Here is a 25,895-nt window from a genome sequence, read left to right on the forward strand (position 1 = left end):
GTTACTTGGAGCGTGCCTTGCACATCACAATTGTAGAGGTTTTGGCGAAATGGCGGGTAAGTGCTTTTTTCTCCGTTGACAAAGTCCCTCGAGCATATTCTAGTGTTGTCGTTCGGGCTCGAATGGGAGAGTGCATTACCGCTGAAGCCCAATAGAGAGCAATCAGCTGAGACTCAACAACGCAAAGACTGAACAAATATGCGCTAGCATGCGCGAGATAAATGCTAATTTTTGAATACTTGACGTGTGCCGAGGCGTACTCCAACCTTAGTTCTGTTGTCCTAAGCGCGACAAAACATCAGCAGGAATGAGCCCGGTTCCAGCAGCGACGTCCTGCATCTTGGCGTAGGAAGAAGCACAGTGTGTATAAAGCTCCAGCACGGATCACTTACGAAGTTAGATTTGACACGTAACAACCTCTGCGCGTTTGTTTTGGAGCAAGACGAGCTAAACAACTACCTAAACTAAATTACAACAGCGGGAATCAGTTCACTCGTTTTTATGCAGTGGACGCTTTATTGTGTTTTTACGGATGCCACTGCTGGTTCTTATTTTCTTCTTGTTTTTGCATTTACGTCCTAGTTCGTTTAACAGAAATTCGCAAGACCGACACGGACCGCGACGATCTATTTCAGCCGCCGGGTTATTTGCTTCCCCCTGTTTTGAAGGAAAGCGGTACAATTTGATGCCGACATCCCCTTCGCGGTTGTGACAATCCTTAACGCAGCAGTATCTGCGCTTGTTCTTTTTCTTCACACGTCTCACGGAGGAGCTGCCAAGAGGCCGCGGTGAATCCATTAGAACATTGGAAAAGCAGGCTTTCAGGCGGGCCTGAGCGCACCACGGACAATGGTGAAATGACGGTGAGGGCCTACTCGCGGGTGCTCACCGCCGCTGCTAAGTGGCGCGACATGTACAGGCATACTTCATTGCAGCTTTCCCATTGCGGTGAAGCATAACAAGCGTAGGAAGGGGCAATTGCCAAGGGCCACATTGTAGTACGTATTCCTTAATTATACACGCGTGCACCCGCCATCTCCTGTCACAGTACGAGCACCGATATGCACAATAAGTGTACTGGCAGGCCTTCAGAGTTTTTGCGGATGTGCTTGCGGTGATTTGAGCCCTTAAAGGCAGTAAAAGTCATGCATTCATTTTTTCGAACTGCCCGATTTTCAGACGTTTTCGCGGCCTTTAGGGAGCCCGAAACATCGGACTGTACAACTGACTAAGAGGATTCTTCAAATGGTCTGTGGGGCGAATGCGCGGCGGAAAGGGGACGAGAACGGAAAGGACTTGCGCATTGAGGAATGAACGGGAAAAGAAGCGTTCTGCCGCTGCTTTGAAGGAGCTTGAGCTCAAAAGACAAAGCGTTGGCTGACGTGGAGTTGCAGGTTTCCCTCATCCATACGAAAATAAAATCTCTAAAGCAGTGAAACGCAACACTGAGGCGTTGTGCGCGGGCTGAGAGTATGTCAGGACAGTTGAGGTTGACTTACCAAATGCTGCAAGAGAATCTCACTTGTGACAAAATTCAGGCCTCATACCAATGAGCTTGCTATCAGTTGATAGCAATAGCTCATATTAGAAAATATTCGCTTCTGTATGCACCTCCTTTGTATTCGTATTTTAGAATGTTCGACTCTATTTGCAACGGGTTTTACCATTTTTTTTTCGAAGATATATTTTTCGCTGTGCATTTTACTAATTTTGCCCTTCTGTTTTCTTTTTGAGTCAAATAAACATCACTCCTTAGTATTCAAACTAAATTAAGTTGTTTTTTTTGTTTTTTAACATGCTTAGTAGAAAGCGGCAGCATCAGGCGACATGGTGTCAACCCGTCTTGACATGAAACAAAGTTCGGTGTCACTCGGGGAATCTCGCAAGGGCACTCAGGGAAAACCTGGAAAACCTGGGGAGTTTGGAAATGTCAACTTGGAAGACACCCTGCATTTTTTGTTGTTTTATAAAATTGCATACTCAGTGCCTTTCTGACTTTTAGCCTTCGTTTGTTTGCCTTTTTTGGATTTATTATCTGATCACCAAGGTGACTATCACTTTATGATCACTATGATATATGGCTAGTGGCTCTGTGGCGACACTGGAAAGGTTCTTGGCGAATGCGAGGTTTATACACGGCCGATGACGCACTTTCCATGTGGCCGAGACACGTCTATGTTGAAATCAACTACATTTACGATGGGAGGGAAGTCAGTAGGGGTGATCCAACCAAAGATGCATACGCTTGGCGTTTGCGGCACGATCTTCGCCTGTTTTACATGCCGCCCGCCATCACCGCGCACAATTCCCGCTTCTGTTCACGACGGTGTTCTTCGTAGGTGCGCTGTTCTTTCACAGTCCTCACCGCACGCGGCCTACCCATTGCACGGATGGAAGGGAACTGAGAGGTAAGGTTACGTGGTATGCGTATAGAGCCCGCGACGTCAAATTATGATCCATACTAAACAGTGTATATTCCTATGTTATTTTTTTTATAAGAATAAGTTTTGACACTTCTCGCGATCAAACGCAGCTGGGGCATGCCCAGCGATATGCTTTTGCTATATGCTTTAGCGCTTTTAGCTCTTTAGCTCTGGAATGGCCGCAATCTTTTTTTGCCTGCGCACACAAACCACCAGAACCTAGTGTATAAGAGCTCTGCCGTAAAACGAAATGCCTCCTTGGGGAAGTAACATTGGCACAGCCTCAATAAGAGATGACTTCATATTATATTCATTCTTCTCCGCGGCACACATTTTGCTTTTCTAGGATTGATGGCACTGGTACAGTTTCTTGCACTGGGATTGGCTCAAGTCTGTCTTAGGTGTTCCGTGATGGCTTTACCGCAATGCAGATGTAATATGCGGTGAAACATACACAGTGTATTGCGGTGAAGGGAAGTGGGAATTGCGCAAGTGCCAATTATAAGCAACGTGCAGCAATTTAATATATTTTGGTGGCACTTCCAAGACACCCAAAGGGGCACCGGGATGCCAAAGCTGGAACCTGGACATATTCTTGAGTTGGGGGCTTGGCGAGGCCTCGATGTGCAGAGGGTGTATAACGTTTTGCATGCGACCACCACCGGGTCTTGCCAGTCCCAACCAATGGTCCCAACCAATGACTGCCTTGGTTCCAGTTTTGATCCCTCTACTGCCCCTTGGGTACCCTGTAGATGCTGCTCCGCTCGCTTTGTTATAATCTGAGGTGCTGTCCTGAGGCCTCTATTTGCCAGTATTATTTTTATTTTCGCATGCTAAATAATCTCACCGTACTGAAGTTTGCTAATGCACATTCATCATTATAGAATAGATTGCCCTGAAAGCATTACTTTTTCACTCGGGCATTGCTGCAAGCAATGTATTGCTGATCGGTGTGATGCAACTATATTGTGTAAAAAGGTAGCGCTAAACAAAATGAACCTTGATACGTCGGCTCTGTGTGCAGTGTTAACACAAACAAGTCAACGGCTTGACTAGTAGACCAATATATATGGACACATTCATAGTGTTTGAAACTCTTGTTTATTTTTTTTTCGTCAATTCAAAGTTTTTATTCACTGTAAAAAACAAGGCTTTGTGACATAGAAGTGACTGGTATGACAAGTGCACGATTCTTTGGCAGGCAAGGATCTTCTGGTACAGTTACGACAAATGTCATACTGGTGTGGAAGAAAGAAAACTCTCATCGAAGCTAGTACAAATTAGAGACATTTCGGTTATTTGTATTGACAAGAAACTTGCTGAATGTCACTGCATTGATGCTCCAAGGGAGTTGCTGAATATATGTAGTCTCGTACTATAGTCTGTCATACAAATATATATATAAAAAAAAAACATGTAGAAGGTCCTCAACACACAGTGCCTAATAATAAATTGAACCTTGGCAATAGTGCACTTAAACGTCTTAAATGTACGTTTTAAATGGTTACTAACACATATTATTGATGTTGCAGAAGCTCTATCATGTCCATCTTGCATGTAAAAGGAAGTGACTGAGCTAGTATTAAAGCTGGAAAAATGATAATATTGTATTTTTACTGAGGTTTGTCTCGAAATACTGGACCTGGCGCCGATATGATCATGATGTCATGACACACGGCAAAATTCTGGTGACATTGGGTGGCAATAAGGCTAAGTATGACAACGTTGTTCATACAAAAAATTTAGTACTGCCCGCATTTATTCTGGCTGCAGTCGCATGTGGCAGCTGCAGTGATAGCAGGAATGGTGCAATCTAATTTATATCATGATATTATGATGCATTCACGTCCTGAGTACAGAAACCAAAACTGGCTCGTAGAAACAAGTATTGTAGTGAACTATCTGGAGCGCCCTGAGCGTGCTTGATTAAAAAGTCTCTTGGGTTCAGAGTAGTTGGGTTGTTGCTTAATAAAAAAAATTACTTATAGAACATATCATACCTCATTAAGCACTTAGGTATGAACTAGTTGATGCTGCGTTCAAGCACAGGTGCTGTAATGAACCAAAGTATACTTCTGAAAGGGAGCTAAAGTATAGGCTTCGGGGCCTTGGTGGAGTGGTGTATGCATCTTTTGACTTGTATTTTGAGTGTTCAAAGAGCAAGCAGCTCAACTATTTTATAGCTTAACCAACTTCTATATAAATATTGAAGGTTCTGCCATCGTAATTGTATTTCTAGCAAGCAGTTCAGGTTTAATCCAATCGCTTTCGTTACTTGTCTTCATTAATCTGCACAAGCAGTGCCTAGATAATAATGGAGGCTAGAAGATGCTGTAGTACGTATTGGTGGCTTGCACTTAATCATTATGACCACGGTTGGAGAATCAGTAACCTGGTGAATCTAGTTAATGAGTCTTGGAATCTCGTACCTGCACCCATGATGATATTACGTGCAAGCTAGCTTGAAAACATTTCTTGTCATTGCGTACTGTAACCAAAAGATTTAACACATACAGACAACATCAAGCACATCTGCACGACTGCATTACTGCCTACGGTTCGGCTGTAGCACCGTCCACTAGAGGAAGCACTTCCAGCCGTGTTCAAGAATGCACCGTGACTTGAAGCTCTTCCCCAAATGCACATAGCGGAAGTGCCACCCCTCAGCATATGTTGCTGCGCTGCGATAATGCTACTGAGCGATTACAGAGCTGTTTTTGTAGTTGGACATCTGGAACTTCTCCCTGGAAGGCATTGGAGCAAAGCGGTGTCCCTCAAGGAACGCATCACAGGAATCACCAAGTAGTACTGAACCAATGCGACTTCTTTAACCGAGGTGTGCTGCCCCTCACCTTGCAGTTCGAAGTCCAAAACGCATTTTGCGATACGGGGTTAGGTTGCATTCATGTTATTTGTCCGAAGATGGTGATTCTAAAAGTTCCTGGCTTACATTCGTGAAATTCACAGAGGCGACGCCCAGCCAGCTTCTCTCCTGAAAGGAGGAGAAGGAGGCATCTACATGCTGCATCTTATTTTGCCCTTTGTCACTGCAGACTGTAACGTTCATTCGCGTGTTCCCTAGGCACTGGTGGCGGAGGGATCCGCTTGCCCTGAGGCGGCGATGTCTCCACGAAGCCAGGTGCCACAGCAGCCTCTGGAGCGGGGCGAGTTGGCTTGGCCTCGCCGGATGCAGGGGACGGTGTCGTCTGCAGCTCTCGCGGAAGCAGGTCAGGCGGAAAAAAGTATTGCGTGGCGATGAGCGGTGGCAGTAGAGCTCCACCGAAGAAGTTGGTCGTCGACGTGGTTCTGCAAAGCACACCACAGAATTATGACTTTATTCGCTTCAGCGCGTCTCCGTGTTAGTCCTTCTAGTTCCAGTATTCCAATTGTCTGCGGCTTTTACTGTGCGGCCCACTGTTCAAGGGAACGCATGAGTCTTTTGAAAGTCACATGATTAGCAGCAAAGCATGTCCGCTCCGCCTTACAGCTCCTTTACAAACACGTCTCATTCACTACGCTCATAACCATATCATAAAAAAAAATTGGTATGGTAAAAAAAAAAAAACCACCGTATAGCCCTCTCTGACAAAACGAGGTGTGCATTGCTGCCTCCAGAAATAAATTACAAAAACAACAACGTCATTTAGCAAAGCTTGCCATATCGACCCCAATAATTGGTCAACGCAACTGCACTAGCAGATGGTTCATTTCCTTACCTTAGCTAGCTCTTGCGAAAGAATACTTTTACCTACAAGAAATCATGCAACTTAGTTACTTTTCGAGAGTCACCACGTTGTCATGTGGTTGTGTCCATGCGGGAGGGAGTTGTCCGTGGTCTCAGTAGCGAGGGCGTGCAGACCAGCTGCATGCGTGAGTGGGTCAGTGGGACACAGCAAGGATATACACACACATATATACATATAAAGCCAAGGGTTGGGAAACAGACACATGCAGGTGTGAACACACTTGGACATAGGTGAGGGTAAATCCGCACAAACGTGTAGGAGGGGTGAGAACGCTGATTGGATTTGGAACGCATATATTGATGTGGGCTGGCCTTAATTATCGCACATGGCATGCATGCATGGTACATATGGTTCAAGGAGGATGCAGGGATGCTAAGGAAGATAGATTTGAAAAGGGGGCAGCTTGTTGTTAAAAAAAAAAAACAATTAAACAAGAACGTTTAAAATGCGTGAGGGATGAGACATGACTGCTTCTGTCATGAAAGTGCATTTTCGGCCTTTTGGTTTGCATTCCTTCCTTAAAAGGACACTAAGAAACTCTAGGTGAGTTTAGACTGATGAAGTGTTCCTTTGAAGCTCTATTTTTTGCTAATTTCATGGTTGAAGAGAAGGCTCAACATCATTAAAAAAAATTGCATCAGAACTACTGCACTAGTACGTCAGCGTGGCGTCCTGAATTTTCTCATATTTGGGCTTGCAGAACAGTACAAATTCTCCAAACTTGCTAAGTTCAGTCTTTGGCTTCTTTAGAATGCAATATAGTCAATCTTTACCGACAAAACGTTAACTAGATTCGAACAGACGCCGTCAAAAGCTGTGACGTCACGGCAAGCTCATGCGGGAACTTCAAGCCGGCGTCGCCACAGTTTTTTTTTTTATTTCTCACCAAGCATACTCTCAAGGTGCCTGTTTTGGCAGTTCAGAAGAGTAATATGCTAATAATAGCTCAACCTATTTTTCTCTTTAGTGTACCTTTAATTTTTAGGAGGAATGAATTCACCTACAAATCCATTGCTTTGCTAAAGTGCGATGGTAATTGTAAATTGTAGCTGAAGAGGAAGGACTACAGTGGGACTGACATGTGACTTTTCGATGTCTGGTGCACGCTTCTGACTCCCTCTATAGTTATACTGAATAGGGTCCACTGCTAGTGGCACGACAGCTTAAACTTTGCACTACTGCTATGATCACAAATTATAACTCGCATGTCCTTTATGGTAGCTGAGAGCCTGCGTGACCATGCGAAGATGGACGACACGTACGGGCAGGCGTGCAGACAGTCATCAGTTACGCAGTAGTTGCACTGAATCTACATGTCATCGCTTGGATTTTCATAATACTATTGAGGAAATAGACTATTAAACATGGAACAAAAATGAAGCACTGTCCTGCCAAATTCTCGAGTTATTACATTGTGTGTGTGTGTGTCATTACACTGTCATACTTATCATAAGCACTTAACATCATCATTCCTTAGTGTTTGCTGGTGCGCTAATGGATATTCTTGCACCTCCTGTCAATTTGCTAGCGATTTGCTTTCATGTCATGTCAAGCTAACAACCTGATATGCAGTGCAGTGCAAGTCACAAACGTAGGAACACAGGGAGCGGGTGGTTTGAAAGCTTGGGCACAGGATAGAAGGTGACGGTATAACTTTCTTACGGGAAGCTGTTCCCGATGCCCTTGCGACCTTGCACTCCCTGACCGAAGCCTCCAGATCCGCCGTTATCAGAGGATGGCAGGAGGTCACGAGGCAGCAGGTCCTTGGGGAAAGTGGGGAAGAAGGTGTCCTTCGGGAAGCCCAGAGCCCTGCACAAGTAGCAGCGATTGCACTTTAGTTAAAATACGCAGCAGAGTATAACACGAACATTAAACGACCCAAAAGACACCAGATGGACAAAATTTTATTCACTAGTCCATCGTGTTTCCCCTCAGGCCCTTTGACCCATTGAGCAAAAAGCTGGCAGTGTCCGTAGCAGCGACACGGCGCCTAAATTTCCATTGGCTGCGAGGCCATGTCACGTGCGTGGCTCATTGGAGCAGAGCGGAACATCTGCTGCTGCGCTAGCATGCCAGGTTTTTCGTGAGGGGAGAGGGCATCGCCGCGATGCCATGCCACCAGCGCCCCTCGATAGATCAGATACGACGCCGCGACGCCGTGTGCAGGCGCTGTTGTCGGTTGCTTTTGTTTTCCGCACGTTCCTTGTCCACACAAGCTCTCGCCTGTGTTCTAACTGTGCCTCGGTGAGGTCGCTTGCTCGCGAGGAGTTCATAACTTGAAGGACCGCTTAGCGGCGTTCAAGTGGAAATTAATGCTTTCGCAATCACAACTCATAAGAAGTGCTTAGGTATCCTCAAATTTTTTTCAATCAACCTTATTGTCTTCCCTTATTTCTTTTTTAAAGAAGCTAAGAGCTTGCCCGGCTACACATTCATTCATTCATTTGTGCTGTCAACACTTTAATGAGAGTTCTTACTGGGAGGGCAAACAAGTGAAAAAAGAAATGGCATACATCCTAGGTGCACAGCGACATCAAGACGCTGCATGTAATCTTACAAACACAAGTTTAAAGAAAGTTCAAATTCACGAAAATCGCTTGTATTCACTGCAAAGCTCAGAATTGTGCAGAAAACCTAGACGGTAATTGTCATTGTCACTGTCATTGCACCGGCCAATTAGGTTCGGTTATTTCCGCGTGAAAACAACTCTTTTCTCCGTAAAGATCTGTCTTGGCAAATTTAATGAGGGATCCTGGTATTAGTGCTCTGCCAAAGTTAATATTTTAGCTTGAAACAACGAACCTTTATTTTCATGTCATTTAATTTTACATTGTAAGAGCAAAGTCTGTGGGCGAACTCCAGCTGGCACGACTCTCTTTCAGAGGTGAAAGAAAGGTGCACTGCGTTTTCTATTTTTTTTAAACAGTGACATTCTTATTTACGCATTTCGAGTCGCCGTAAGAACTTCATTCTATGAATGTGCACGCTGAGGTTTGTTCATGGTTTGAAAGGTTAGGCATAGAAAAACGTATACGAGAGGAGCTAAAAGGACAACAAAAAACGTACGAGGTCGTGACTTGATTTATCTTTACCCCACGCAGCCATTGCTTGGGCGCGAATGCCAATTTTGACGCGACAGCGTTGAGGAGTTCGTGTCGCAGAAAAGCCGGTGTCGTCGGCGTCGGCGGCTGTGAGCGAAAAATCCCGGAAGGCAATTCATAAATAAAAAACAACGTGCAAGATGGGCTGGGTGGGAATCGAAGCAGGGTCTCCGGAATGTGAGACGGAGACGCTGCCACTCAGCCACGAGTTCGATAGCTCAAGGCGGGACAAAAGCGCCTCTAGTGAATGCGGTGTTGCCTTAGAAACGTGCCGTAGAAAGCGATACTGCGGTGTATATCGGCAATTATGAGCATGTAACTTACAGAAGTCCCAGTTACACGAGTAGCGAAGTACGTTTCCGCTACATTTCTTCTGCGTTCTGCGCACACACAGAGCCATCTTGCGGCAAACACATAAGACCCCTCCTCCTCGCAATGTACGGCGCTGCCCCGACACGTGGCGCGCCACTCGCCCCATGATCGCGTCCGCCTTCATGGCGCGTCGCGGCCCGGCTGTCCGTGCCGATCACGACGTTTGGCTCACGTAGATCGTTTTGAGTGGGCGGTGCGAACGGGGTGCGATAACGCTATCGCGTTCCACTCTTGAAGGCGAAGCTTAAGCGTCCTCCAATGTTTTTGAAACCTAATCGAATACGAATCGGATAGTCTGGGAAGTGAATCGAATCGAACATCGAATAACTTTTGAGAACGAACAGCCGTTTTCACAATTTTAATATAAAACGGACGTTCACAATCTATAGCACTCTTAACGTTAACAAGTTTCTGTTTTTACGTTGCACTTTAGGAAGTGTATTTCATTAAAACCACAAATGAAGCATCGTAGGAACAAATAAGGATTCATAGCGGTTCCGTTCCCGAGCTTGGATAGCAAATTACGCGGGCCCTACTGGCGCGACGGCGTCGCACTGTATTTATGAAGGCGTGAAGTACGTTGTCGTTTGCATAAACGTATAGTCGATGGCCGAGCAACTGACGTGCGACTGTCTGCACCTATACTTAACCTTCTCCTAGCCGCCTTCTTAATTTCCACCCGCCACGGTGCATGGCTCAGTGGCTGTCCATGGCGTTTCGCTGCTGAACACGAGGTCGCTGGTTCGATCTCCTGCCGCGTTCCGCTAAAGGCAAAATGTAAAAATGCGCGCTTTCGGTGCAATTAACCCCAAGTGGTCCAAATCAATCGGGAGCCATTCCGCCAGAGCGTCTTTGGGGCGTGAGCCCCATCTGTCCACCTCGCTCGTTACTAGATTCCTGTGCGAATTGTTGTACAAATATCTCTTCAAGGAATACGAGAAGTGCGAGGAGCTGCGCGTGCCGCTGCATGTTCTTGACATTGACATTATTCCACGATATCGGGGAATCCGTCATCTTGTCAGCCTCGACTGGTCCATAGGTACTGCCTTGGCCTCTCTGATTGGCTCAAAACGCCGCCATTGCATGAGTTAGACAGTGTTCAGAATAACGCCCTTGTTCGGAACATTTCTATAGTGATGGCGCTGCCAATATTCGAAATTTCGAATGCGAATAGAATAGTTCCCGGTGCTATTCGATTCATGTTCGATTCGAGCATCCACTGTCCGAAATTGTGGAATATTCGTTCGTGATCGAAAATGAGGGAAAGCAATACTTATGGAATCTCGAGGGAGAGAGAGAGATCGATGCAGGCGACGACTCAGATGATAATCCTACTGGAAGAGAGCGCGCGGTAACAGCTAGCAGACAACATAAACCAGTTATTTCTATTTTACAAGTTCTTCATTTGAACGGACGTCCTGTTGCTAGCGGCATTACTTGCGAAATATTGTCAATAGGTCTCATTTGTTACCAAGTGGACTCTGCACTAACTTTTTATTTTGTTTTATTTAGAAATGAGAAATTCGACATTCGATTCGTTATTCGAAGCTCAGTTTACCGAATATTCGGATTCGATTCGGGAATTTCATTGTCCGAATACCCCTAATTAAAAAAAAGAACGCTTCCTTTTTAGAGCATGCCTTTGAATCCACTTTTGCTGGTGCAAGAAATCAAAACCTATATGACAGATCGTGCCAGCGATAGCCCTTGCTCGCGACATTCATAATGACGTGAACAAAGCCTTGCTTGGTCTGAATATCCATGCCAATAAATTATTCACGCCGTGAAGGACGCAGAGAGGCGATCGTTTCGCGTCTCAGTAGCGCGTTGACCTGGCGTCTCTCTTTAACACTGTCACGCTATTTAACGTCCTGTTTGTTATGTGACAGTGCCGATTAGCCGAAGTAGATCCTCTAAAACGTGAGGAGACGTATTGTCAATTAAGCGCTTCAATCCGTGTATACTATCACCCGTATGACTCGGACGCGTTTATGACCGGATATGCATATAGGTGCCTGAAATGCACTAACATGAAACCCTTGAGCTGATCAACAAATGACCTTTAACTCCCCTTGCTTCACCGTGCGGCACTCGAACTCACTCTACGTGCACACGTGAGTATATTCACGTGTGCACAGACTCCATGTCCATCTAGCACGGACCGTCATCATCTGCTTTGTGACGAAATAAAGTTTTCCATTCCATTCCATTCACTATAAGCGCTGCTCGCGGTATTAACTCGCATGGATTCACTCATTCACTCATCCTTCCGGTACGTATGTGATTGATTGCTTTCAAGGCATCATGAAAGCGCATGGACACGGTGAAAGCACTATCCTGCGCTTCCACGCGCCTATGGCACGGATGATGAAAATCAGCGGACCAGCCATCTTGGTGAACCTGAAGGTGCATGCGACTTATATACGGTTGTACTTGGACCGTTACCGAGGCGCTCGTACTCATGGACATTTACTGACGATCGTGCCGCTCACTTTAACTCACATGTCACCGAAACGAACGCGTCGGCACGTGCTCACACACTCGTTCATTAGCTATAAGGAATGATTGCTGCGGCACATTCGACTGGTTGTTTCAATGTACTCCGACAGCACTATATGCATATGCTGTGCATAAGCTTTAGCGCGAGCGTATCGCTGCTACACCTGCTCTTTACTGTAATACAGCGTTAAAGCTGCTTTCAACGGCTTTCGTAGCACGTCCAGACCACTCCGCAGAATGGCCAGCCGAATGTGCGCCATAGACTATAGCTGTGCGGGCGCGGCATGCATGCATGCAACAGCGGTGCCGTATCGAGTTTCGGTATACACCGCCAACACGACCTCCTTCTCATATCGCGCGTCATCTGCGATTTCCCACTCAGCTTGCAATGCAATACGACCTCTTGCTGGGAATCCCCGACGGCAGTGCGTATGCACGGAGGTCGCGTATGTGGAAAGTGTTTATCACGGAATACGGGAGAAGGGTTTCACGGCGTCGCGTGATCGTATCGTGATCGCGTCGGCAAGGCGGCAGCATTCTCTATGGCGGCAGTTGGCACTCACAAAGCGCGTCATCCGCGCGGCTGCGTGTGTTTTTCCTCGTTCAAGCGCCACGTAATAAGGCAGGGAGAGATGACCTCGCGGTGTTTGTTGGTCGAAGAGGCGGTGACACGGGGCATTGCCGCAGGACCGTCCGTGGCTTCTTTCTTTGCTTTCAGCTAGACGTTGTCGCTTTCCGATACCCGCAGGTTCAGTGAATAATTGAGGGGTTCCACGTACTAGCCGTCATTCGGTTCCGCGCTGCGGGCAACCAGAACGGATACGCCGCAGTGTACATAGTGACCTGTTTATTTCCTCACTCGCGTGCTTTCCGCGAGCAAGCATCGTCTGTGTTGCGCTGCCTTGAGCAAGTTTTATCAGGAACGGATCGTTCGAGTCGACGCGCTCAACGACGCAAATTGATTCGCAGTCGCACTGATATGGTTGCGATATAAATCTGTTCATTCGTTTGTTTTTCTGCGCTTTAGGAATCATTTACCGAGGACCGCGCGCTCAGACACATGCCTTTCGGCGCGACTCGCAAAAACAAAAGAGAGATAGAGATATCCAAATTGCTTATGTGCACGCATTCCTGTGAATCTTATACGCAGCTGAGGGGAGCTTTCTCGTTTTTTTTTTTACCTGGTTACAGTTCTTATGTTATTTCGAGCCGTGTAGACGTGTTGCAATGCCTATCATTATTACTTTTTATGTGACATTGATCAAATTTGCACCAGAGTGACAAAAAAGTAAAGAAAACGTTTTCACCAGTTTTCTTCCTGACCTTCATCGGTGTTCCGTACATGAGGGGTCTTGCTGACTTGACGTTTTTATCAGCTCGGTGTTGTGAAAGTTCTGTTGCAAGTAAATTTATAGCTATACTGCAAGGTTACCGCTCCTTAAAAGTTTCTCATAATGCTTCTTTTTTCTCCTTCTGTTGCACGTCCGTCCAATTTTCATCAGTTCCGTTATTGAACTAAAAACAAAGAGTAGAATCGTAATTCTTTTCAAGAACAGGACAAACTGATGACGCATCCCTATCGCAAAAAAAAAAAAAGGAAAGGTAGTCTGCATGGCCAATTTACCGACAACGCTCGAGTGGTCTTTACTTGTTTTGTGATCGGCTGTATATTATGCAACGCATGGCAGCACAACATTCTAATCGGATAGAACGACCATTCAGCTGTATTGAGACCCTTTGCCGAAGGAAGAATTTCGAACATCTTGAAAGGAGTTCCCGGTCGCGAGGGCGCTTTTTAGTACACACCTTAAAATTATCCTAGCTGTTTGCACGTGGTGAAACGCCATCCGTGATTCATTCATAGGAACGCCGATACTTTGTCCTGATTGAGTTATAACCTACATTAAGAAACGTTCTGCTTTAATTGCACATATTCCGTTTGTTCAGCCCTCGTAATTCCGCACATAGATGTGCCTGAAATAGCCGCTCTTACGTGTCTCCTCGTCTTTCTTCTGCTGAGACATACTATAAGTTCATGTGGCAACGGCTGTCATATATAGATCATCGCTCGGTTACTTGTTTCAACCTGTGCGGTGTCCGACTGGTTTTACAGAGATGCATGTTTCGCTATACGACGCTAAAACAGTCGGCAGTAGTATGTAGTTGGCCGAATGGCAACTATATGATTGGAAGCAATTAGTGTCTTTATCAACGAACTGATTCGGTGATATCGTTTTCATTCACCTCACAACGCGAATAAATAAACGCTCCTGATCGCTTTGTAAAGCTATAGTGCGCATATATACAAACGCCGCCAAAATAAATCGCCAGGAAAACCTTCGATGTGCAGGCCTACACCTTCAATATGTCTGATTTGTTCATAGTTGCCTCAAAGCTAGACATAATGGAAAGATGGCGAGCGCTATATAAGCATCACGGTGACTGCAAAGCCTGCGCGCATGCGCTTTCATTGCCGGGAGATAGGTCTATACGGGGTCGCATTTTCTCGCCATTGTAGACATATCTGCTTTTTGAAGGAGCGCCTGAGGGTATATAGTCTCTATAGAGTACTTCAACATTTATGATACTTCGCCTGGAGCGCAACTTAAATGACGTAAACATCGTTTACACATGGAGTTGCTGGACCTCTATACATCTTCTTCCTCCGTTCTTTTTCATTCTTCTATGTGCAATATGCCGGTTGAAAAAGCAGCTCTCAAAGCACGAAGTGCAGGACGAAGTGGAAATGAAATAATTATAGAACAACACTTTCTTGACAAGACACTTTGTCGTTTCCGTTGTTACTTTCATTACGAATTTTGACCAGCTTGTCCCAAATTGCCATTCTGGTTCAGTGTCTCTGTATATTTAAAATGTGCGCTGACAGGTATAGGTGGGCCAACGCATTTGCATAAGCAGGCGGAAACTGCGACGTGGTAAGCGCTTCATCGTATACTTTCTTCATTACGTCAGACCTATCACGGTGGCGCCACAGGTGCAACTTCTACGGGAAAGCCGAAGGCGCGCCAGCGGTGTGCAAATATGCGCCCGGCTGAACCGCCCCGTCAAACTTCGATCCCGCCATCTGCCCGTCAAAGCTTGTCCCAGAGAGAGAGAGAGAAAAGAAATACAGAAAGACAGAGAGAGAGAGACTCGCAAGGTTTGGCACGCAGCCCGACCGCTTCGGCTGAGATAAACAACCAAATAGGCGACGGCAGTTTATTACGTTTTGCGTCACGCCCGGTTTGTCCGTGAACGTTCGGCACGCGTCTGACAGAGTGTCGCCTTCACTTTCACCTGGGCCGTACAGGTGCCGAGCTCTCCAGCCGCACGCCCAAACGTCCCTTGCGTCGTCACCACTTGATGGAAGGGTTCGCATCTCGAACACCCGGCGAGGCTGCCGTCGATGTTAGGTTCCACGTCACCACGGTACGAGCCAATCGGAGCTGAGCGACTCGTTCTCGCGTGCGCCGTCGACTTGAAACGTGTACGGGTTTTGCCCCTTCACTTTACGTTTACCTTGCTTTTCACGGTGCGTGGCCGAGCTTCAAATGTTGACGAACTGCCGCCGGATCTGGTTCCGATTTGTCAGCCGCGACGCCTGCGACGTGGACATACGTAGCACGTGTATTTGGCAACCTGCGGTTCTACCTTATGAGTGACGCATGCCGTGTGACCGACACATGGCGCCTGACACAGTAGATGTTCTGCTAATGCAGTTAGGTGCAGCAAGGCTAACTTATAGCACTCCTCCCAGACGACGACACGATGTTCGTACAGTTTCTCACTGAAGCGGTTCTTGTAGTTAATCGAAATGCCTATAGCTGCTATTAAACGACAAAAACAAGACAGAAGTTCAAAGGAAGCTGGCTGCTTGAACTGACCGACAGTGGATGAACAAGCAATGCTGCTGTTGCTATGTCTCGACGACTTCTTCGTCAGGATTCTCTTCGTCGAGGCCTGGCGAAAACAAGTCCCCTTGCCGACACGTTGGCTACAAAGACATGTGTTGTTCAGCCACTGTTTATTGCTATTGGAAATGTTACTTTACGTATGGGTTTCCCGTTGTGCGCAAGATCGAGGTGCATGTGAGTTAGTGAAACAAACTGAAACATAAGAAAAAGAAAAATGGCAGAAACCGGGGAAAAGAAAAGGAAAATGTTTCGGCAATTATTGCTGCTCAGTTAGTTCAGTGGGTATAGAGCACACAGTAATCGAGATACATGCCGCACATAACTAAGAAAGTCTGTAGTCAGGCGTGGACGACGAGCGGCGCTATCGTTACAACCGCGGCTCCACGGCTTCATTTCACGAGCCCCCGCAAGTTCACCGCAACTCTTTCCGCGGGGGTGAGAGGGGAGAGAGAGAACAAATTTCCTGTCAGCAGCTTCTATTGGTGTCGAAGTGAAAACATATTAACGAAGGAGAGCCAGGAACCACGAGAAAGTGAAGGCCTCTGTTTTAGTGAAGCAGCTACCACACAAAGGCAGCAGACAATGAAAGCCAAGGACATCGCATAGTATATATGGCGGGAATTCCCCCTACGCTGTCCTTGTATTCATTGTTCTGCTGGCCTCACACGGCAGTCATTAAACAAAATATGCCTGACACAGGGGTCGTTGCGGAGGTGTGTTGGCTCTCGGGGCTTGTTGCGCAGCACGCCGCGGTAAACGTTCAGCCACACGCAAGAGTTTGCGGGATGCAGTTTCCACGAGAAATGGTAATGTCTGCTACACTAGGGCGCGGTGCTTCTGATTTAATAGGCCACTTGTGCAGGTCGCAACAAAAACTGCTGCAGGCTAAAACTTTGATATCGGGGCCCAGGATTCGCGGGAATTAAGCTTTCTTCGAAAAAAAAAAATACCCGTGGCCCGTAAATTTTGGTGGTCGACTGTATACATGGCGGCTACGTAAATGTGGTGGCATGGCTGTGGTGACATAACTGCGAATGCATATTGCAGCCGTAATTGCGCTGGACTTCATGGCTGCGCCTGTATTTCATTTCTCTCTTACTCGTCGTGTTTACGGTTCGGATAATCAAGAAGCTGCATTCAAAGATTGCATCAAAAAAAAAAAAAAAGCGTCATGGTGCGCGGTGTACAGACGGATGCGTACGCGATTAATTGCTCTCACGCGAAATCGCCGCGTTGCGACTCGGCTGTAAACCGGCTAGCAGGATCCTGTCTCCCGTCGCTTCACGTAGTTTGCTCGCTTGTATTGTTCTCACATGGTGCCGGAAGTCGAGCCGCATACATGATGTGAGCGGTTCGTACAAGAGGGATGCTACACGGTAAAGGTAGTAGCTGCGCCGCCAGCGTGGTCCTGCGATTCTTGCACTTCTCACTTAATAATTGGGCATAACGCCTTATAAAGCGTTTGCGATTGTTGGCATTCGTAAGCTCTAAAAAGGTTGCGCGTAAATGAGAAAGAACAAAAGACAAGATTGCTTAAAAAGAAAAAAAGAATGAGCAACACGGGAAGGTGAGGCGTGCACACACGTACACGGATACAGCACTCGTCTCCATTTCTTTTCATGTTTCTGTATTTTGTTCTCGTGTTTCTTGCTCTGTGACATTTAAAAGGTACGCTAAACGCAAATAGCAAACCAGTCTAAACTGGTACATGTAGCATTCCTTTCAGACCCTAATTTCCTTTCAATTCGCGGAAGAAAAGGCTTGATCATTAGTTGAAGAAAACCAATGCCAAACTTCTATGAGTTTTTCGCCGAAACGTCAGCGCCGACACGTCATGGTGGTGTCACAGATTTCAACCTATCTGTTTTTGTATTTGGGACACTTTATAGGGAGCTGGACAAGTGCTTGAAACTTGCTAGCTTGTGCCTCTGGTTCCTTTATAATCATATGTAGTCACTCCTTACTAAGGAACAGTTACCAAGACCCAAGCATGCGATATGTCCAAATGCGTGACGTCACAGCGACCTCTTGCGGGAACTTCAGGGAGACGTCGCTACCTGTTGTTCATTATAGCATATTTTCTGGCTCACTAAGCGTGACTTTACTAACACAGGCGTCACATGCACACTTCTGATCGCGGTGGGTGCCGGTACGGATTGAGCTTGATCCGGAAGGAGTGTTGCTACACGGTCATATTTGCGATCGCAATCTTGCGGGATCCAATCGCGATCCGTGAATTGCGATCGCAGGCAGACGTCTGCGCCCTCTAGCGCAGTATTCTGAAAACGCTAAATACAAAAAGTTAAGACAGTTCAGCAAAAAACGTTTAAATGCCTTTTTATCTGCAATAGTAAGCTGTAAAATTGAAATATTTTCCAAATTTAAGCATACATTGCAAATCTGAATTTGCAGTCAAGGCATTATGCAGTTCTGAGTGCTGCCGAGGAACATCAGACGATATATAACTCGATCCTTATCGTTGGATCGTGTAGCATGCAGCGATCATATTGTTGATCGCAATCAAGAAATCTGATCCGCATCGGCTCCAATCACGATCAGAAGTGTACGTGTGACACCGGTATAACATAGCTTAGCTTAATACTCATTTTTAGCGTGCCCTTAGGCTATATACACCTATATAATTTGCCATATGCAGTTTCATAAAGGCGCACCAGTTGCGATGACTCGGTTTCGTGCGCGGACTTACTTGAAGAAATCGAAATTCGGGTCTCCGAAGCCGGGGAATCCTCCGGGGAAGCCGACGCCAATCTTGGACGGGTCCGGCAGCAGGCTCCTGGACTCGATGTCACCCTCGGGGTCGTCGCGGATGAACTTACGCCTGCCGTCCTTGCCCACCTGGTAATGCGTGAAGCGGCTCTTGCCGGACGAGTCCTTGTAGCCAGAGCGGCCCGTCACCACGCCGTCGGGTCCGAAGCTCTCGTGGTGGAAGCTGCTGACCGAATACGAATTGCCCTGGCCCGACGTCCGCGCGCATAGCAAGGCAGCCACCACGAACACCGTGGCCAACCGTGTATTCGTCGACTGCAGTAGAACCGGGAAAGAAGGTCGAAGATGCGTCTTTGGCAATAAAACGGACGGGAGCAAAAGCCTGCTGCAAAAACTCTGCTGTGTTTTAGAAATACATGAATGTTTTTTTTTTTCGGCCCAAACAAGTCGAATTAAAAAAAAAAAAGCACAGATGACTCAGCACGCACGGCGCACCGTCAAGTTTCATGCTTAGCACGCAAACCAAGAACAATTTTTCGCGGCTGCTTCGCTCCTGACAGTTCGCATGTCTGGATCACCGCGTCATTGAGTATGTGCCAAACAGCTACCACGGAACGAATGCACGTGGTGTATATTTACCAGATCCCGGAACCTAACTGTTACCAAGGTAGTGAAAACTGCTTAGGCAACGAGCAAATATCGTGGTATAGATCTGCCTCGATTTCTTCCTCAGACCAAGGACTGAGCTCGTATACAATGCTGTAATGAATACGGTAAGTGCGAGGCTAAAATGAATAATGTATGGCCCTCGTAGCTGCCCTGCAACCGTCTCAGCGGCGAGTGCAATGTCAGCACAGCAAGTGAAGACCGGGAGGTCATTTGGACACGCACAAACACAGTGGAACGTATGCAGATAATATGGGAGAGAAGCTGACTACTGTGACAATATCTGGCGCTTGACCTGCCCTTAGAAACGCGTTTCTTTAAAAGAAATGCAAGTCGCGTAAGCTGAAATTGAATTTCGCAGATACACGGCGTGTGCCCTACTCATATCGGTGCTTAGCGCGAAGGAGCGAAGCGAAAGAACCGATTCAGACGATCGCGGGCCGGCGCATGACAATCGGAGAATCAGGTCGGGTCGCGCGAATCATCGTGCATCACCACATACGTATACAACGAGCAATTTCGTGCCCTAACGAGCCGGACCCCCCCTCCCCCCATCAGCGCCCCGCGCGCACATGTCGTCGTTGCGTTTCTTTCCGCGTGTCCGAGCACCGTTGCCGTGCGCCTCCAGCGCTTCTCGCACTGCTATGTACTATCCGTTCCTCAGTGCACGGTGGCTGCCGAAAAAGCTTGCGGTCTCCCACTGACCATTGTGAAGAGCCTCTTCCGCGTGTACGGTCCACCGTCCGAGCGACTCCTCCGAAGAGAGTATATAATCCTGCGCGCAACCGATTAACCTCTCCGCCGGAGAGTATATATAGGAGACCTGGATCGGAGTCGCCGTGTCGCGCCTTTCTAGGAAGCACCAGGGCGCTGCAGGAAGCTTAAAGGACTCGCGGACTGGGCGTCCTTGGGTGATGCGTGCCTGCCACAGTCGCCGGCAGCGGTGGGAGCGCCGCCGCCGCCGCCGCGGTCCGTCCCGCTTGCGATAGGCATCCGAGCGGCAGACGATGCGCTTTATCTTTTCTTTCTTATTTTCTTTTTAATTTCTTTTCCCCAGCCCCAGAGGCGGAGCGCAGGACACTCGGCTTGACCGCAAGCGCAGCCGGCAGCTTTTCTATAGCCTGGGCTGTATTCGTCGCACGTATACCGAGCATTTCCTTTCTTTTCTTTCAATCCGTAAGAGTGCTGATCTTACAGTCTTTGGAAGGTGTTATAACACCCCTTAAAGCTGTATATATTTTTTTGAAGTTTTCTTTTCTTTTTCCCGAAGGCGAGCTGAAATTACACCGGCGGTGAGAGAAAGACATACCTGACACGCGAGCTTGGCAGCGGTAGCTGTTGAAGTTTGTACACACACATTGAAGAGGAAGAAAATGCATAAAAAAACATCAACAAATAACAAGTCGGGTGATTTCTCTGCAAACTGACGAGATGATAACTTCCGCAGCGAAGCATCTGTAGGTTGTTCCACGTTTCAGTTGTGAATGAAAAAAAAAGAAAAGAAAGAGAGAGAGAAAGAACCTGAAACAGTTCAGGTGCCACCTAAAAAGAAGAATGTTAAGTGCGTCTGTTCTGCGTTATTATTCACTATATACCCGTCTTGTTTCAAGAACACCCTTCCTTTTTAGCTGGACGGACGGAGACGCGTCGAGACTGCTAATCTCGCCTCGTGTGAGTCGGCGCGAAAGAAAAGCAACGACAGCAGTCTTTCTTCGTCGGAAACAGCAGCAGCATGTTACAGCTCCCTCCTCCACGTTATACCCTTGGGGGCAGCTCAGAGTGAACTATCACACACACGCACAGACACCGTGGGGCGATCTGCATTTCGCCGTCCCCAATGGGGGCCATTACGAAACGAGGGTCGAAGTTGGGCCACTGCATTTTTTTTCTTGCGTCATTCGGCGAGCTGACTTTGAAAACGAATAGACTCATAAAAATCCAGCGAAAGCTCCTGCGCGGTATCTCGATTCTTCCATTCCTTTCGCTCCCCTTTCTAACCTTTCTTTGACTCCGTCGGTATCCGCGTGGTCCGAAAGCCAACTGGCATTGCGGAACAGCCCGTCCTGTAGCTCCACAGCGTGCGTTCCACACTAGAGAACGGTGCATCATTTTGAGAACTATAGTGAGCATGGGGTTCCCAGATACAGATAAATTCGTGAAGCTGTTTGCACAGTAAACCGACGTATGATTGGCGTTCCTTTTTTATCTTTCTCTGCTAGCGGATCACGATAGCCGACATTGTGAAAAACGGTAAATCAAGTACACCCTCGCTATACCGTTGTGATTGCGGTATATCTGACTACATTTGACGTCCGCCCTAACATTCACATTGCTGCGCCGATTTCGCTGGACGAATTGTGTAACGCCGGCATACGCGCATAGTATGTCGCCTTACACGGGTGTACGTTTTGTCTTGCTCGGTACAACCTCATAAAAAAAAAATAAGATAAATAACATATAAGAAAAAAAGAAGAAAAGAACTCGCGTCACGCGGCACCACGGATGGGGCAGCGCCGTGAATCTTGTTAGCGCTGTTTTATTGCCTCTACTGACCCCGCCGGCTCAATAGAGCAGGAATGATCCTGTGCCTTGGGGGACTTCAGCGTATACATACGGTATGTACGCAACGGAACGTCCATCCATTCCGTAGCCGTGAGCAAGTGTGAACGCTTTCGCCGTGTGGTACGAAGGTCAGCCGGCGCGAACCTCACCGAGTGTGCTGCTTGCATGGGACCGCGTATAGAAATCGAAAGGGGAGCGATTAATTACGAGAAGGATGTGGGCCGTCGCGCCTGCACGATTGCCGGCCCCGGCGTTGGCCGCGATTTTGCCCCGTTACGAGATATAACGGACTCGTTGGTGCGTGCGACGCGTCTGCGCTGCAGGATGCTGGCGGTGTATTTTCCAGAATTCATTGTCATGCAGTGTGAATTTCCGCGTCACGCAGTGAAAGGTGTACGTGATTGAACTGTATATGTAGTCGAAGACATACATGCCGGAAGGTCACGGGGTCAGCGACGGACATAATTTATCGAGAGCGTCGTCACAGGGCTTATATATCCGAAGGCGCGGAGAAGCCTTCAGGATTGTTGTAAACGCCTTTTAAACGCCTCTTCCCGCATCTCGGAGCGGAGCCCGGATCGATATTATGTATTCTAGAGCCACAGCTCTCTTGGCTGCTGCGTGAAATTTGATAAAATACTGTGAGGTTAGGTCGATTCTTCGAGAGGAAATACTGGTTAGCGCAAAGTCGACTAGCAAAGTTTGACCTTCGAACTCCTGTTCTAGGAGTATGAATAAACATCAAGCGCGTGTTCTCAGTCGAATGATGAGCCGCGTCCTACGTACGCGTTGCATCTAGACGTCTTGAAATACTTCTAATAACGGGGAGCACTTTTGTAAGTATATATTATATGTCACGTGACAGGATTGATTCTCTTTCACTGCATGATGAAATAATACCCCAGGCACACGAGCATGCCAAAGCTCCTTTGAAGTTAAGGAGCATTGAGCTTTTAAAGGCACATTAGTTCGAAGGATATGTTTCGGTGCTACACGGTCTCCAGATGGTCTCCGTTGAAGCTTTTAACAGAAACCGCAACGTATCCTTAGCGCTGCCATCGCCTCGAAAGTAATTAAAGAATATGGCCCAAATGCATCTCATAATAAATTTGTCGTAATTTTTTCAGCAATATTTATTTATCCTAATACATAGAAACATCAAAACAAAATGTACGCGTAGTAAAGACGTTACTTTACCAAATACAGATGTATTTATTGTAATGATCGCCACCACGTTGTTGGAATCGCACCGCTGGCACGAGTTGATGGGGTCTCGGTGCTGACGCCCGTTATTGCCAATGGGTCGCAAGCCCCAAGGGTAGCGTTGGCCTGGCGGCCTGGGGCACTGGAAGCATTCGAAGGTCCCGGCAAAGCAAGAGAAGACTGGTAACAGAACAACTTGTTTATTCTAACATAGCAAAAGAGCGGCCGGTCAGGTCGACCGAAGTGGAGAGACGGGAGAGCACGTAACTCAACAGTACAAATCGGAGCCTCTCTCCTGGCGTCCGGGGGCAGCTGCTCTTATACTCTCGGCGTCGCGGTCCAAAAGGGAAGGTCACGGGATGAAGGTCACGGGATGAAGGTCACGGGACGGCGGAGCATGAGCCCACGACGGCGCGCACGGTCGAGCCGAGAGACCTGCTGAACCGAGTGTAGTGACGCATCGCCAACCCGCCCACACGACGGCGCGAACGGTTGAGCCGAGAGACCTCCAGGCTCCTCATTCGGGGAACTCCGCTCCCCGGCTGCCGCGCTTTGACAAGCGAGGGCACACACACACACACGCACACACGAAGACACGTGGCACTGAAACACGCCTGGACACGCTTGGCGGGGAAGCGTTGCGGCGGCGTCGCACGGGCCAAAATGTCCGCCGCTTTGAATGAAGCCCCGGCGTCCGTTGCATCCGCGCCGGCATTACCGCGCGTTGTAGGCGAAACGTAACAGACCGCCCCGCCGGGGGAAGGAGATCCCGATGGTCAGGGGACTGCATCCGCTGTCCGGAGGGATGTCGCTCGATGATGCTCATAACCGTAGTCGGGCGTCCTTTTGCGTTTCTTGAGCGCAGCGCACAGAGAAGGCCTCGTTCTCACGTTCAGGTGCACACAGGACACTGCAAAGTGACTTCGGGGGAGTTGACATTTTTGTTCTCGTTTCCGGCAAGCGTTAGAACTACGCCAAAAGTCAACCGCTCAGTCAGCAAGCACGGCACAACCCTCACTAAGCCCTGCCAGGCTCTTTCCCCTTTTATACTGCTGCCTAGTTCCTTACAGTAGTTTAGCAGCACTCAGAACGCGTCCACAAATCGGAAAAATTGCACTAAAAAGCACATCATCACTTTGAAACACTACACAAAAGCAATAGGTTAAAAATCCTGCCTCAGGAAGAAAAACATCAGTAACAAGCAATTTTGAGGCTGATTCCCACGTTAGGGGCTTCGACTTAAGCCATCGGCGTTACCGTTGAGACTCCCCTTTTTGTAACGCACCTCAAAGGAATATTGTTGCAAAGCGAGGCTCCAGCGCAGGAGGCGGCCATTTTTGGGAGAGATGGTCTGCAGCCATTGGAGAGGGCAGTGATCCGTTTCAATGATAAACCTCGAGCCGGCTAGGTAACATGACAATTTCTGAACGGCCCACACGATACATGCACACTCTTTCTCGGTGGCGCTATACGCCTGCTCACGACTGGTCAGCTTACGACTAGCATACAGGACGGGGTGTTCTACTTCTCAATTTTCCCGTTGGCACAGTACAACGCCCATGCCTCGCTCACTAGCATCACACTGAACAACGAACCCTTTTGTGTAGTCGGGCGATCGTAGCACAGGCTGGCTTGTTAGGGCGCTTTTTAGGGCGCTAAAAGCTCTTTCCTTCGTCTCATCCCAGACGACTGTTTGCGGCTCTGTCTTTCTTAGAGCATCCGTCAAGGGAGCCGCGATATCAGAGTACCTGGGGATGTACCTCTGATAGTAGCCGGCGACACCTAAGAACGACCGAATATCGGTCTTCGTGCGCGGTTGCGGGAAGTCTCGCACAGCGGCCACCTTTATTTCAGAGGGGCGGCGACGACCCCGACCAATCACGTGTCCGAGGTAGACAACCTCGGCCTGTGCTAACTGGCACTTGGGAGCCTTGACTGTCAAGCCCGCATCGCGCAGGCGGGTTAGCACTGCCCGCAAGTGCGCCATATGTTCCGGCCAGGATGCGGAGAATATCGCTACGTCGTCTAGATACGGTAAAGCGAATTCTTGCTGTCCCCGCAACACTTTATCCATGAGGCTTGAAAAGCAGTATGGCGCGTTCTTCAAACCAAAACTCAAAACTTTAGGACGGAATGTCCCCATTGGTGAAATGAACGCCGCATACCTACTAGCCTCTTCTGTAAGTGGAACCTGCCAATAACCCCTGACAAGATCTAGGGTGGAAATAAACTGAGCGCTACTCACTCTCTCAAGGCGCTCCTCGATGTTAGGGATCGGATAAATTTGATCCTTAGTGATGGAATTAAGCCTGCGGTAGTCGACGCAAGGACGAGGTTCCTTGCCCGGTACCTCAACTAAAATCAAAGGGGAGGTATAATCACTCTCACCCGCTTCAATAACACCGAGCTGTAGCATTTTCTTTACCTCAGCCTCCATAATATCGCTCTGGCGGGGTGACACCCGGTACGCCTTGGATCGTACTGGCTCAGGGGAGGTAAGTTCTATGTCATGAGTAAGGACAGAAGTCCTACCAGGCCTCTCAGAGAACAGACCTTGAAACTCTTGTAAGAGCTGGTGTAGTTCTGTTTTCTGCTCAGGCGACAGCGATGCTTTACTTATTAAGTCACTAATGACTTGATCGGTGTCTTTCCTGTTCGTCACTGAGCCTAGTCCCGGAAGCT

At 47.8% G+C, this 25,895-nt stretch overlaps 1 protein-coding gene across 3 annotated transcripts in view; it reads right to left on the minus strand.

Moving 5' to 3' along the window:
* Positions 1 to 3,505: 3,505 nt before the first annotated feature.
* The window catches only part of LOC126522729 (uncharacterized), a 61,929-nt gene continuing 39,539 nt past the window's right edge, over positions 3,506 to 25,895 (minus strand). The window contains exons 1-4 of one of the 3 annotated variants that reach the window (XM_050171516.3): positions 20,154 to 20,601; positions 18,763 to 19,097; positions 7,832 to 7,978; positions 3,506 to 5,729 (exon numbers count right to left, since the gene is read on the minus strand). In XM_050171516.3, coding sequence (XP_050027473.1) covers positions 5,468 to 5,729; positions 7,832 to 7,978; positions 18,763 to 19,097; positions 20,154 to 20,156 — 747 coding nt within the window. In that variant the 5' untranslated portion in view covers positions 20,157 to 20,601 and the 3' untranslated portion in view covers positions 3,506 to 5,467. Of the gene's footprint in view, positions 5,730 to 6,198; positions 6,286 to 7,831; positions 7,979 to 18,762; positions 19,098 to 20,153; positions 20,602 to 25,895 lie in introns of those variants that run through there. The other 2 variants (XR_007597512.3, XM_050171515.3) reach the window with 2 other exon arrangements.

This window comes from Dermacentor andersoni, chromosome 6, assembly GCF_023375885.2.
Source record: "Dermacentor andersoni chromosome 6, qqDerAnde1_hic_scaffold, whole genome shotgun sequence".
Lineage (NCBI taxonomy): Eukaryota > Metazoa > Arthropoda > Arachnida > Ixodida > Ixodidae > Dermacentor > Dermacentor andersoni.